General features: G+C 38.3%; 1 protein-coding gene across 4 annotated transcripts in view; it reads left to right on the top strand.

Moving 5' to 3' along the window:
* Nucleotides 1-13,471, top strand: part of akna (AT-hook transcription factor) — a 41,379-nt gene that overhangs the window by 20,909 nt on the left and 6,999 nt on the right. For 3 of the 4 annotated variants that reach the window (XM_022676489.2, XM_022676490.2, XM_022676491.2), the window contains 11 exons: nt 814-888; nt 5,530-5,686; nt 6,886-7,013; nt 7,164-7,223; nt 7,381-7,502; nt 9,025-9,190; nt 9,902-10,080; nt 10,732-10,902; nt 11,329-11,533; nt 11,680-11,783; nt 13,137-13,390. In XM_022676489.2, the coding sequence (XP_022532210.2) occupies nt 814-888; nt 5,530-5,686; nt 6,886-7,013; nt 7,164-7,223; nt 7,381-7,502; nt 9,025-9,190; nt 9,902-10,080; nt 10,732-10,902; nt 11,329-11,533; nt 11,680-11,783; nt 13,137-13,390 (1,621 nt within the window). The remainder of the gene's footprint in view (nt 1-813; nt 889-5,529; nt 5,687-6,885; nt 7,014-7,163; nt 7,224-7,380; nt 7,503-9,024; nt 9,191-9,901; nt 10,081-10,731; nt 10,903-11,328; nt 11,534-11,679; nt 11,784-13,136; nt 13,391-13,471) is intronic. The other variant, XM_022676493.2, reaches the window with a different exon arrangement.

Here is a 13,471-nt window from a genome sequence, read left to right as displayed (position 1 = left end):
AATTATATTAGATTAGAGGAAAGTCATTTAGACATCATTCTTAAGGTGTTTTTGTCCTGTTACCGCTCCGCAAAAAAACCTCTTCCTTTAATCCGCGCCCCACATACACATTTTTGCAGCACCTGCCCCGAGGTCCTAATATAAATTGAATTAATTACATTTAGTGCTTAAAATTTACTTAAAATTTATTTAAAACGTGCTGAACAGTGCGGCCGTTTATTCCCAAAGTACAAACACTATGGTTGTTTGCGTGTGTCGGGCCATACTCCACTATTCTTTAGGGTTTTTTGTTGCATGCATGAGAATAACTATTACAATTTTCTTAACTATTTATTAATTTGCTCCAGCGTCTTCTGGATTGATTACACGTTGTGTTTTCGTTGTTTGCCGCGCCACTTAGACGGAAATGGAAATGAATGTTTATCGAATTCTATTGCACAGGCTTATCATCGTCATCGAGGGAAAAATTATCGCGAAACAAATCGATATCGTTATATCGCCCAGCACTACAGAGTACTGTATAGTGGAAAAAAAATGAAAAAAATGGATTTGTGTCTTTTCAGCCTGGTAATGTGAACAGAACCAAAATTGATATATGATGTGTGTTTGGTTAACAGAAAGTGAACCTCTTGGAAATGTCCCATTATGTCAGACAGCGCAGTGGGTGGTAATGATTTGACCAAAATCTGGAGTTACCACACACACATCCCACAAGTCTGTGCAGTGTTTTTTACTAGTTTCTGTTCAAAGACTTTTAGTATATCATGTCCTTGTGATGATAAAATATCTTTACTTTTTCTTTCTCTCCAAAAGGATGATTATAACAGGCTTCTAACCAAATATGCAGAGGCTGAGAACACCATTGATCGTCTACGCCTGGAAGCAAAGGTAAGTTGTTGTTTTATGTTTAAATGAAGTATATGACATACCCGCACATGGAGTTTTGTTTTGTGTTGAAGAAATAAGTTGTAGGGGGCGCCAATTTGGTCCTTGGACCAAGGCACTGTCACTATATTCCGAAGATTACTGGTTCAAATACTGCGATATACTCCTTCGCCATCAGCAGACGGACTCCGAGAGGGGGCACAGTTGGCCATGGGTGGATAGGTGGCACTCTCCCCTCATCACTCCCATTGTGATGTGGGTCAGCACAGGTGACTGTTAGCCAGTGTATCACATCTGGGTCACTGTTCTTTTCCTCGAGTTAGCTGGCTAACCATTTATGCTGCATCAGTGGTAGTTGGAAAAGAGGTGGAGTCTGACTTCACATGTATCGAAGAAGGCTGGTGCTGGTCTTTACCCTTCTAGTGTTTGGGGCATCACTAGTGATAGATGAATATTTGTGAGTGGGTACTTCGCCTTCCAATTTGGGAAGAAAAGGGATAAAATAAAAAAAAAAACAAAAAAAAAATGTTTTGTTTTTTTGTTTTTTTTTATTTCAACATTTTTTTCCATTTTCTCCCCAATTTACACAGCCAACTCACTCATTAGGACTCCCTCTATTACTAGTGATTTCCTAACACCAGGAGGGTGAAGACTAACACATGCCTCTTCCGACACATGGGAAGTCAGCCACCGCCTCATTTTGGACTGCTCCTGACGTAGCATTGCCGAGTAGCATCACAGCGCGCTCGGTTCTGATACATCAGCTAACAGACGCCTTGTGCTGAGCGACATCACCCTTTGGAGTGATGTGGGGACAGAGCGACATCTACTGTACCCAGAGAGAGCAAGACCAATTGTGCTCCCTCAGGGCTCTAGTAGCCAATAGCAAGCTACATGAACAGGATTCGAACCAATGATCTCCTGATCATAGTGGCAGTGATTAGCCCGCTGGACCTCTCAGAGCCCCATAAACAAGAATGTTTATTACTGAATCCTCTTGTGATGTAAATTTTTAAGTAAAACCTGACTGAAAACTAACCCTAATTCAGTGTCTGCCCAATTTTTGATTAATTCAACCTGATGTTAGGTTTTAATGTCACCCGAAATTTCCTCTCTAACTAAAATTTAATGTCTGTCCATTGTTAGAGTCCAACATCTTTCTGACGTCACAGTGACTACCTGTGCCTGCTGGGTAGTGATAGATTGATGGATATGCATGGATGGGTAATTGCTCTTTCAGAAAATAGGACAAATTTAGAAATAAATTATAAACAAGCATGTTTAATACTGAATCCTCTTTCACTATCAAAACAGTAGCACATGCAGGGATGGCACTCATCTGCCTCTCCTATTTCTCCTCTGTAAAGGAGTTATTTATAGAGCTCTCTGCATATGAATCCTGGCCAGACTGGACCAAAGCAGATGCTGGCAGCTCTTCAGCAACTCCCATGATTACAGCTCTTGTTTAAGCACGACCACAGCATTCTGCATTTAGACAAGAGAAAAATGCTACACATGGCCTCTTCTCTTCTTATTTCTTCTCTTCTCGTCTCACACTCTCTCTCTCCCATTGGCTGGAGCAGAAAGATCCAGTGTGGATTGTATCATGTAGTGTTTTAAATTTTTAAGAACACAGAGACCTAGTCAACTAACCAGCCAATCACAGAGCTGGCATTAAATCATGTGCATGAAAAGAATTACAGTAGATAAATGCATGCTACAGGATGCCATCAGCAAGTGTTACTGAATTATACTGCAAGCTTGCTTCTTAGTCGCTGCTCTTCCGTCTGGTTGCATTAATTGTGATGCTAATTAAAAGCCGCTTACCCCCCCTCACACCCTGGCCATCTGGCTGTCCTTTTATAGGTATAAATGGTGTGGGTGGCAGCATGTCATTCATTCTAATCAGACCCCACAGAGGAATCAGTTCAAGGCTTTCCTAAGAAGGATATTAACCTGACACTGGTGAACTAAATAAACGGTAACAGAGCAAACGGAAGAAGCAGTGGCATGATCTCATGTTCATGATAAGAAAAATGATTAATATGTCATATTGCTAGCTTTTACTATATTTGGCAGTTGTTACATAACTTCCAATAGAATTGTAAAATAAAATTAAAAAAAAATTAAATATGCTTACAAGTAATAGTGATATACAATGTAAAATGAAGAAAAACACAGCATGTTGTATATTTAAATACAAAAATTTTAGTGCTGCCAGTCAGTTAAAAACTATTTTTTCTTCTTCTTAAAAAACTTTTTATAATGAGTATTTAAATAAAAGAATCATTGGGCAAATAGATTGGTCATTTGAGAGTTGTGTTTTGATGCTCCCATGTTGTCACTTTTTAGAGAAGATGCAAAGTGAACAAAAACTTTCAGTTGGCACCTTAACCCTTTCTCATAATTGGATTTACCTGTGTATGTAGGTCAAGGGTCATTAAGATTACCAAATATAACACATTTTGTGTTCCAATAATTGTAATTGATAATGGTATTCAAATTATAAAAACAACATTGCACACTTTCTGTAAATCTTATGAACTTCATTTCATTTCTCAAATATCCCTGTGTTCGTCTGCTATATGATATATTTGACTGAAATTGCTGATCCGGACAACCAATGACTTATCAGGGGTGCCCAAACTTTTTAAAACTACTATTCGTTTTGCCATAAACAGCTGGGGTCCAAGAGGGCACACTTGGCCTTGCTTTCTCTGGGTGGGTAGATGGTACTCTATCCCCTCATCACTCCCATTGTGATGTCAGTCAGCACAGGCATCAGTTAGCTGATGTGTCAGAGCTGTGAAGCGGCGCTTTCCTCCAAGCATGCAGGGTACCAGTAATGCTAAATCCTCAGTATGTGTATTTGAGAAGAGAAGATTTGTACAATCCATTCCCTTCTAGAGTTGTGGGCTTTATTAGTGATAGGGAGTGTCCCAATGAGTGGCTGGATTAATTGACCTTTCAAATAGTCATAATAAATGGGATACATAAATAAATGATATAATAAAGAAGAACAATCTAGTGTGAAACTCTATATGAGAATAAGAATGGAAAGGGAAAGTTAATATTTTATTCAGATGTGCTCACATGTTACACTGAGGTGAGTGTTAGTGTGGTTTAGTGTCTAAACAACTGTACTGTCACCTTCTCTACTTAGACAAGGATGACTGTGGAGTCACTATTAGGTACTTAGCATCTGTGTGTGCGTGCATGCGTGTGTGTGTATTCAATATATTAAATTAATGACCACAAGCATGAGGTATGCTTTGTTCATTAGGTTGTATAATATAGATGAAATACTACCACTATGATTATATTGTTAACTAGTGGGTTGTTGTATGCCTTTTAGTAAATTAAAATGAAATATGAAAAGGAATTAGTAATTTGAGTAAAATGGCTAGTAATTGTTCTGCGCTATTGTGACCAAAATTACATTTTATTTATTGTGTATGTTATATGAAGCCATATTTATTAGTACACCAACAGAACACTGGTGACTATGCTTTTTAGGTCACACAATTGGTTAATCATGTTTAGTTTTTTTCTTTGTAATATTTACACTGCGGCCTTTAGCAATATACATTTTTTCCCAAAAAATGTAAGTGTGCCTTATAATCCAGTGTGCCTTATGTATGAATTTTACCTGTCAGGTTGTAAGGAGCATTAAAGCCACTCTGCTGAAGTTCAGCGTTATACATAAGTTTTAGTTTAGTTCTCCAGCACACAGAACGAAGCAATATTAGCAGTAGCCGCTAACCACACTAACTGTTCAGAGGGGAGTATTATCATTTTGTAGCTAACCCTAGCTAGCACTCCTGGAGCAGCATTAACATTAGCTGTTAACTGTGCTAAGCTCTAGCTCTTTCCTCATTCAGAGGTGATTATATCCAAATGTGGCCTGCACGTTTACCATGGTAAAACAAGTAAACAGTTTTCAGGAGAGAAATCTATGTAGATTAACATCCAGTGCTCGTTTGACTTTAAAAGAAAATATATATTTTAAAGAAATACAGCTTAGCTTTACTTAACTAAGTTATCCCCCCCCCCCCACCCCCCCGACACCATTATGTATGAAAATAGGCCAGAAAATAAACATTCAATGATAGTGCGCCTACAGTGCGGAACACAGGTGTATAATGTGATAACATATATTACACAGCATAAGTCATATAGCCTGCATTCTCTCCTCCTCCTCTCTCATTCTAGTCTATGTAAAACACGCACAAATGTGCTGTTATCACACTTCACAGTTTTCTCTGGGCAGCAGTGTGAAATGCTCAGTATACGTTGTTTTATAGGCCATGCTGCCTCCAGGCTCCTTGATCTTCTGTTGTGGCCCGATCACTAGGTTGCAGTAAATCTCTGAGAAAGGCTTGTAAAAGGAGGGTTCTGAATTCAACATCTAAATTTATGGCCGGACTGCCCTCTTTTCTCAGCACTCTTCACAAGCAGTGTTTTGTTGTAGCCCTATATACTAGTGGTGCATTGGCAAAATATAGTGCTTCTGATTACAGTTGTGTTCATTGTGCCACTTTTGTTGAAATTGTTTTCAGACTATATACTGTATTTATTTAATTTTTAATAACTGTTGTCTGGTTTCTCAGTAAAAAAAAAAAGTGAAAATGTGTTTTTCTGTAGGTGGGCCTGCAGTGCATTTCTCCCAGGTCCAGTCAGTCTGCTTTGCCAGGTGTTCTCAATAGTGGATCCAAGGTGATAACCCTGAGTTTTCCTCAGGCTCAGAGAGCAGAGCTTAGCACAAACACAGTGCCTCCAACTCAAGAGAGGACTAATACAGGTAAGCAAATCTATAACTTGTTCTCTTACAAAAGACCAACTGTGCTTGTCCAACAAGAGCAAATTGTAGCATTAAATCAAAACCCTGGAACTTAATGGCATTTCTTGCTTCTGGGATACAGTCAGGAAATGTAATGCGTTCTTTTGACCACTATTAAAGGACCAGCATCAGGATGATCATAATAAGGGAACATGTTGTAATTTGGACTGTCTTGGAATGGAAGCCTGTGGGGGTTTTAGCCTCTGATCCTGCCCAGCAGCAATTTCCCAGTCCTGTTTTCACACACCGGTTTGCCAGGTATAGGACTCAAACAGGCAAACAGTTTGCTGCAGCCATGGAGCGAGCAAGCAAACTGGTTGAGAAGAAGCTGCATAAGATTTTACACAGGATTAAAAAAGTCTTGCCGTCAGTCTAGAAAGCAAATAATAAATCAACTTCAGCTAGAGTTCACCAACCATAGCTAAATAATTTGTCAAGACCATTAGATTGGCATTAGGATTATCATGATTTATGACCAGATATTAAGGGAACATGTTACGTTTAGGCACTAAACAGAAGCTTCAGCTAGTATGTTGTAATTTGGAGTCTTGTTTGGAATGGAAGTCTGTGGGGGTTTTAGCCTCTGATCCTGCCCAACAGCAATTTCCCAGTCCTGTTTTCACACACCGGTTTGCCAGGTATAGAACTCAAACAGGCGAACAGTTTGCAAGACCATTGGCATTTTACATAATTTCCGCAATCACAGTTTTTTCATGCTTAGCGGTCTGTGTGCAGCTGGGTTATCAATGCAGTGAGTATTTGAGACAGGTAGCTAGCTACCTAGCTAACTAAAGTGACCTGGAATATGCTGGTTAATGCTGTCATGCTACAAAATGCTAATGTGAAATGCTGTCAGTCACAGTATAGGAGCAAATGGGCCATGGCTTCCTCAGCAGCAATCAGTGTGACATACAATGAAACAGAAACAAAGTTCCACTCTATATTAAGAAGTAAAATAAGCATGTGGACTGAGGCTGTAGAGTAATATTACTGGGTTTTTCACCAATATTATCTTGCCCATTTTCCCAAAGATAAACAGTGCAGTTAGCAGTTTACTGAACCCAGAGTAACAATAACAGTGATGCTGTTTTTATAATGTACACTCTTACTACTTCTTGGTCTTACTGTCAGTTTATCATTTTTGTTTTTATACAATGTAGAAGCTTCCAATGAGATTCTCAATCGCCCTTCATCTGTAGACCTCATCTATTCCAAAGGACATCTCTCTCTTACTGCAGCACAACTAACTGAATCTCTCTCAAAACAACTACAGATATTTCAACTACAGGTGCTGTTGTTTAAATCACTTTAACCCTTTACATGACTATGTTCAGTGTCTTTCTATACTTGTTCAGTTTAATTTTACCAAAACATACTTGTGAATAATGTAGCTTGGTTATAAAACTGTTCCTGATGCTTTATTGGCTTGTTTGACCAGGTCGATGAGTTTGAGAAGCTTCTGAAGAGTGGAAAACTTGAACCTTATGAGCAGATGCAGGTATCAGTATCCGTTTTTGTGTTGTGTTGGACAAAATGGCCAAAATTGATCATGATCATGATTTATTTTTTATTTTGATCAAATATTCATATGAACAGTATAATTTGCACAATATTTGCACAAATAACACATTTTTGCTCATGATTTATGTGGACAGGAGCTGTCTCAGCTGGCCCAGGGCCAGGACTCTTTAGAGAAGGCTTATCTGGCTGCTCGAGACCAATATCAACAAATGCAGAAGGAAACAAGAGGACAGTCAAGCCCTTTTGACCCTGAAAGGCAAGGAAATAACAGTTTATATTAAGGTTAAAATGCATACTGTATAAATAAATATGGATGAACTAATTGGAAATTAATTGATAATAATAACTGATAATGTCACTATTAATTGTTAATTTCCCATTGTTGTCTTTATGTAAACTTAATAAGGTATAAGACACATTGAAACTCATCATCACTATTGAGTTTTACATGGTTAAATTAAACATTTGCAGTAATAACCTTTCACCTACACTAACATGACAGAAGTCATGGGATAGCAGTGTATTTGATAGTGAAGTGTTTTCTCAAGGAAAAGTTTGGGAATGCCCACCCCTGTAAAAATTGTGAGACATTATCTAGTAAGTAGGTCTAATCACTGGGCAGCATGCTCCTGGCAAGGCAACTTTCATTCAATTTATGATTTGTGCAGGTGTTTAACATTTCTCAATAGACAGTATCAGTTTTTGTTCCAGGAATTCATCCTAGAAGGCATTATTACCACCCACAGTGGACAGTGATGTACCTGGCAACAATGACAAAAACATGGGGCATGATACTAGTTCTTGTCCCATGACATTTGGCATGTCAGTTTATAAACAAACATGGCATCAAGAGTTTTTCACAAGGACTCAGTAGGGTTAATCCCTAGACAGGAAATCAGATCTTCAGTCCCATCCTGTGTGTGGGACTGTAATGTTTTCCCTTTTAATTACAGTCGTATGAAAAAGTTTGGGCACCCCTATTAATCTTAATCATTTTTAGTTCTAAATATTTGGGTGTTTGCAACAGCCATTTCAGTTTGATATATCTAATAACTGATGGACACAGTAATATTTCAGGATTGAAATGAGGTTTATTGTACTAACGGAAAATGTGCAATATGCAAAAGTATGGGCACCCTTATCATTTTATTGATTTGAATACTACTAACTACTTTTTACTGACTATTGAAGCACAAAAAAAGGTTTGGTAACCTCATTGAGCTTTGAACTTCATAGTCAGGTTTTTCCAATCATGAGAAAAGGTATTTAAGGTGGCCAATTGCAAGTTGTTCTCCTATTTGAATCTCCTCTGAAGAGTGGCATCATGGGCTCATCAAAAGAACTCTCAAATTATCTAGTAGTAGAAGTAGTTAGAAGTATTCAAATCAATAAAATGATAAGGGTGCCCATACTTTTGCACCGGTCAAATTTTGGTTTAATGCATATTGCACATTTTCTGTTAGTACAATAAACCTCATTTCAATCCTGAAATATTACTGTGTCCATCAGTTATTAGATATATCAAACTGAAATGGCTGTTGCAAACACCCAAATATTTACAACTAAAAATGATTAAGATTAAGAGGGGTGCCCAAACTTTTTCAATTGACTGTAATATGAGACTGAAAACACAACACAAACCATTAGTACAGTCAGTGAGATCATCAGTGTAGTCCCAAATAATTTGGTTGTATTCATATAAACTATATATATATATATATAACTAATTTATCATGACTGCTTAATTTTGCACTTCTATAAATATTATTTTATTTTAGGGAACTTGAAAGTCAGATTTTTAACTCTGGTTTGCGATTGGAAGAACTGAATGAGAGGATGGAGCAGTCTGAACAAAACGAGCCCAAATCAGAACCTGGACCAAGCCCACGTCCTTATGCCCATCAGCTCTGTGCATCTTTAAACGAGACAGTACCCCAGCCCGAGGTAAATACCAACCTACTCGCACACATCTATAGAATGCAGTAGTGCACACAAACACACTGATGCATTGAATGGAGCTGTGGCCAGCCGCCACTGTAGCACTTGAGCAGGGTTTTTACAATCAAGAAAAACCTGGAAAAGTCATGTAATTTGAAAATAGCAATTCCCAGGCCTGGAAAAGTTTTGGAAAAATAAAAATACCCAGAAAGATTTGGTAAAGTCATGGAAATTTGCAATCTACAAACAAGTGTTTCCATTTATTGACTGAGAAAAGCAATTTTGAGCTAACAAATACATCAGCTCAGAGTTAATTTAGTAATTTAGTCCTACACAATAGAGCTCTCACACATCTGACACACATTTTATTATCATTAAAGATTGTGTCAACATTGCTTAAAGAAATGTTTTTTTTATGAACCTTTTTAAGGAGCAGTGAGGGTTAAGACCTTGCTCAAGAGCCTAGCAGTGACAGCTTACCATGCTCATGTATTAAATCCACAACCTTGTGATCGATGGCGCCACTGCCCATTAATAGATGTTGAGAAAATAGATGGACTGCAGATTACACATTAAAACAGAATAATAGACTGAAACGGTCCAGTAGTTGAAAGTGGTAAATCAGAATAGAAGCTGTTCATTATTTTTAATGTAGTTACAGGAAAGTGTGATTATGTGTTGTGTGTATTTACCCTCTCCCTCTCTGACTCTGATCAGACCCCGGTTTCTGCAGCCCACTCTGAGGACACAGTTGAGTTGGAGGTGAGTTCTGTGAATGATGGAAGTGATGGAGACAAAGAAGAAAATGCTAAAGAGGAGATTCTTCCATCTCTTCTCCATTCCCTGCACCAAAAACACAAGTGTGTGGAGAACGACTTCAGCAATCTCATGGACCGGTAAGATTTTGTGTAATATCTTTGTAATATCTTTGATATTGTGATCTTTGATATGTGTACACTTCTGTCAGTAGAATGTTCACAGTGCATAATGGCAGCATTATCACACAGTATCAGGGGAACTGGGGACTGATCAAATCAAGCACTACTGTCTATGAACCCCTAATCCAGGGGAGTGAACCCTTTTCACATTGGGTTGGTGTGGCTGCAGGTTTCCATTCTAAACTAACAGCTGATGAACTTGATTCCTCTGTTTAAACAGCTGCTCAGTCTTTAAACAGCTGATCATGTGATATTGTGTTTGGCTGGAATTAAAACATCCAGCCACTCTGGCCCAGTGTAGGCAGGTTTGATATCACTGCTTTAATTTGTTCTTCACCATTTTATAATATAGCTAAAAAAAATCTAAGCTTACTGTAAGTAAAGGGACGCACTTTACTCACCCAAATAATCTGTGTAGATTAACATCCAGAGACTTTTTAAGAATTACAGTTTTAGTTACTTAGGCACCCCCAGCGGTGGGACCTGCTGAATTGAAAGGAAAACATGCCGACACCCCTGTTCCTTACTATTGTCACTTAAAATGCTTCTTATAATATGCCTTACAGTTCGTAAAATACAGTAAATGATCTCACTCTCCCGTATACCCAGATACCAGAGCTTCAGAGAGCTGCCCAAGCGGCTGGAGAGAGGACTGTCTGAGTCCCGCCAGTCTCTGGAGTTTAGAGCTTCTCCTCCTTATCCTGCTTTAAGTGACGGAGTAGAAGATGATCCGCACTGGAGTACTAAAGACGAGGTGGATTCATCCAAATCAGTAGATCAGTAAGTCTCAAACATTTCATCTTTTTTTTGTGATTTGTATCCATAAGAACTAACACAGAATAATCTGCTTAATCAGATTTTTTTTTCGAAAAAGATAAGAAACTCTGTAAATCCTTCATTTTTAGCCTCTTATATAACCTCTTTTTGTTAAGCCATATTTAAAAAATGTTATATTATATATCATATATATGTCATATTATACTTAGTTCATGTTTTGTTTAAGTACAAGCCCCTAAGATTTGGGTTTGTATGGCTGGCATATTATTATATAAGGACTAATTTTTTATTATGATTTTGATGTATTTATTTCATTTCAGTTCAGTTTTGTGGAAAAATATAGATGTGTGTGTTTAATAGTAAATGAAAAATGTGTGTATAATACTTCTTCTGAAAGTTAATGTGTTATTGCTTTTTATTTCTCTCTAGTAGTTCCTCTGGTACTTCACATGTGTGTAACTCTAAGGAAACACTTGACATGAGCCCTCTACCAGACACAACATTACCAGGGCCACATGGCAGTGAGAGAAGACCTTCAGCTAGCAGCACTTCCCATAGCAACCTTGGAGAGAGTGCAGCCTTCAAGAAAAGAGCCTCAAAAAAGTGTGATAGGGTTCTGAGAGCCCCCCCACAGGTCCGTAAAAGGGTCTAAGAACCTTTTTTTTTTTCATTATAATACATGTCTCATTGTAAAACAATTATTCTAAGTTAAACATTTTTTATATTTATAGATATAATTATAGATGTATTTGAAGTTTGTGATTTTTTGTGCTTCTGTAGGATGGAGTTGCATCACCAGAGACTGACAGTGGCTTTCTGGGTTCCGAGAGTAGTCGACTCACGCCTGCAGTACTCAGTCCTGTCCAGCAGAGGACAGCATTGAGGTGGGCTGCACTTCCACTGCAGAGATTCAGCATTTAGCCATTACTCACTCACATACTGCTCACTCAGCACTATTTTTAGGACTAAATGTCCTGATACAATAGAAAAAAAAACACATAAAACATCTTCATGGTAGTCTATTAATATTTATAGTCATCATATTAACGCCTGATTTGCAAATCAGTGTTTTATAATGGGAAATCAGGAGGAGCTAATGATTAAATTATACAAGCTTTGTTCTCCAGTCTAACTCACACAGTATCATCTAGAATCTTCATCTTACTAAATGTATGTTTACTTGCATTTGTTCTAATGTAATTATAATAGATTAGAAGTTAGAATCACAGTGTGATCTCGAAGATATCACAATACTGTGATTCCGCGATACTCAATATATCACAAGACAATTCACAGCATCTGTGTTACTGAAGAGGAGACAGTTTTGCAGAATTCGACATCCAGTCAAATTGGAGGCAAGTCTTAGGGAAGTCAGTGCACCTGTATTTAAACAAATCATCCCCCCACCCTAAAACCCAATGCTCACTTTATCGATACAAACTTTACATCTTTACAATTTTTACATGTTACAATTTTTTTTTCACATCGCAAGAAAGGTAACCACATGTCTTCAAAGTCCTCAAGCTTCCCTTTAGCTATATAGGTCAGTTTCTCCAATGCCAGGTTGCTGGACATTTGTTTAATCCAGTGGTTTATCTTGAGTTTCTCAGTGTTCTTCCAGTTCAACGCAGTCACATGTAATAGAGGCAAAAACTGACAAGCTTCCTCCTTATTTCAGTTCCTCCAAAATCATCAGGAAAAATGTGCAGCAAACAGAGTTTACAATCCATTGGCATATCACATTCAATTACATGAGAAATAAATGTTGTAACCTCTTTACAATATATCTGAAGTGCTGTACATTGCCACATACAGTAAAGAAGAGTGCCCTTATCTGTACCACATTTAGCACAGATATCAGGAATATTTGAATTGAAATGATGAAGTTTTACAGGGGTAATATACGTTCTGAATAACCATTTGTATTGTAACAGTCGGAACAGACACAAGTTGTTCCAGTCTTCATTAGAGATTTCTGTTTGCAGATCAGTTCTCTATGCTTGTAAATATGAAGAACTACTTACTTTTGAGGGTAGGAGTAAAATGTGGTAGAATTTAGAAAGCAGACCTCTACTAGTTTGTCCCATTTCTATTATATATACATGATAAACAACATAACCTTAAGTTCTGACATTCTGTCTATTTCTATATAAAGTGTATGCGTTTGTGTGTGGATCCGTGTGTGTTTGTGTGTTTTGGGTGTAGTCTTACTCTGGCCTCTTTCCTCTCTCCTCCAGGGTGACCAGGCCATCTGTCACACAAGAGCCGAGCACAGTAAAACCTGAGAAAGTGTTGGTCAGTGTGCAGCCTGCTCTTGGCTCCCAGGCACAGATACAGACCCCTCCAACCTGCTCTCAAACAGCTCCAGGCTCCACAGGGGAGGAGAGGACAGGAGGGCACACTGGGAGAAGGTACCTGCCCAGCCCCTCCAACTCCAGTTCCCCACTGCGCTTATCCAGTGGCCCCCTGCAGCCCTGCTGGAGTGACTCTGGTGAGTAACACACACAGCAGCCCCACAGTAATAGTACAGGCTAGATGGATTATTTGGTGAATAGTGGATCAATAGTCAATC

The sequence above is a fragment of the Astyanax mexicanus genome, chromosome 17, assembly GCF_023375975.1.
Source record: "Astyanax mexicanus isolate ESR-SI-001 chromosome 17, AstMex3_surface, whole genome shotgun sequence".
Taxonomy (NCBI): domain Eukaryota; kingdom Metazoa; phylum Chordata; class Actinopteri; order Characiformes; family Acestrorhamphidae; genus Astyanax; species Astyanax mexicanus.
Note: the sequence above shows the minus strand (reverse complement) of the source record. Positions and strands in the feature narration are given on the sequence as shown.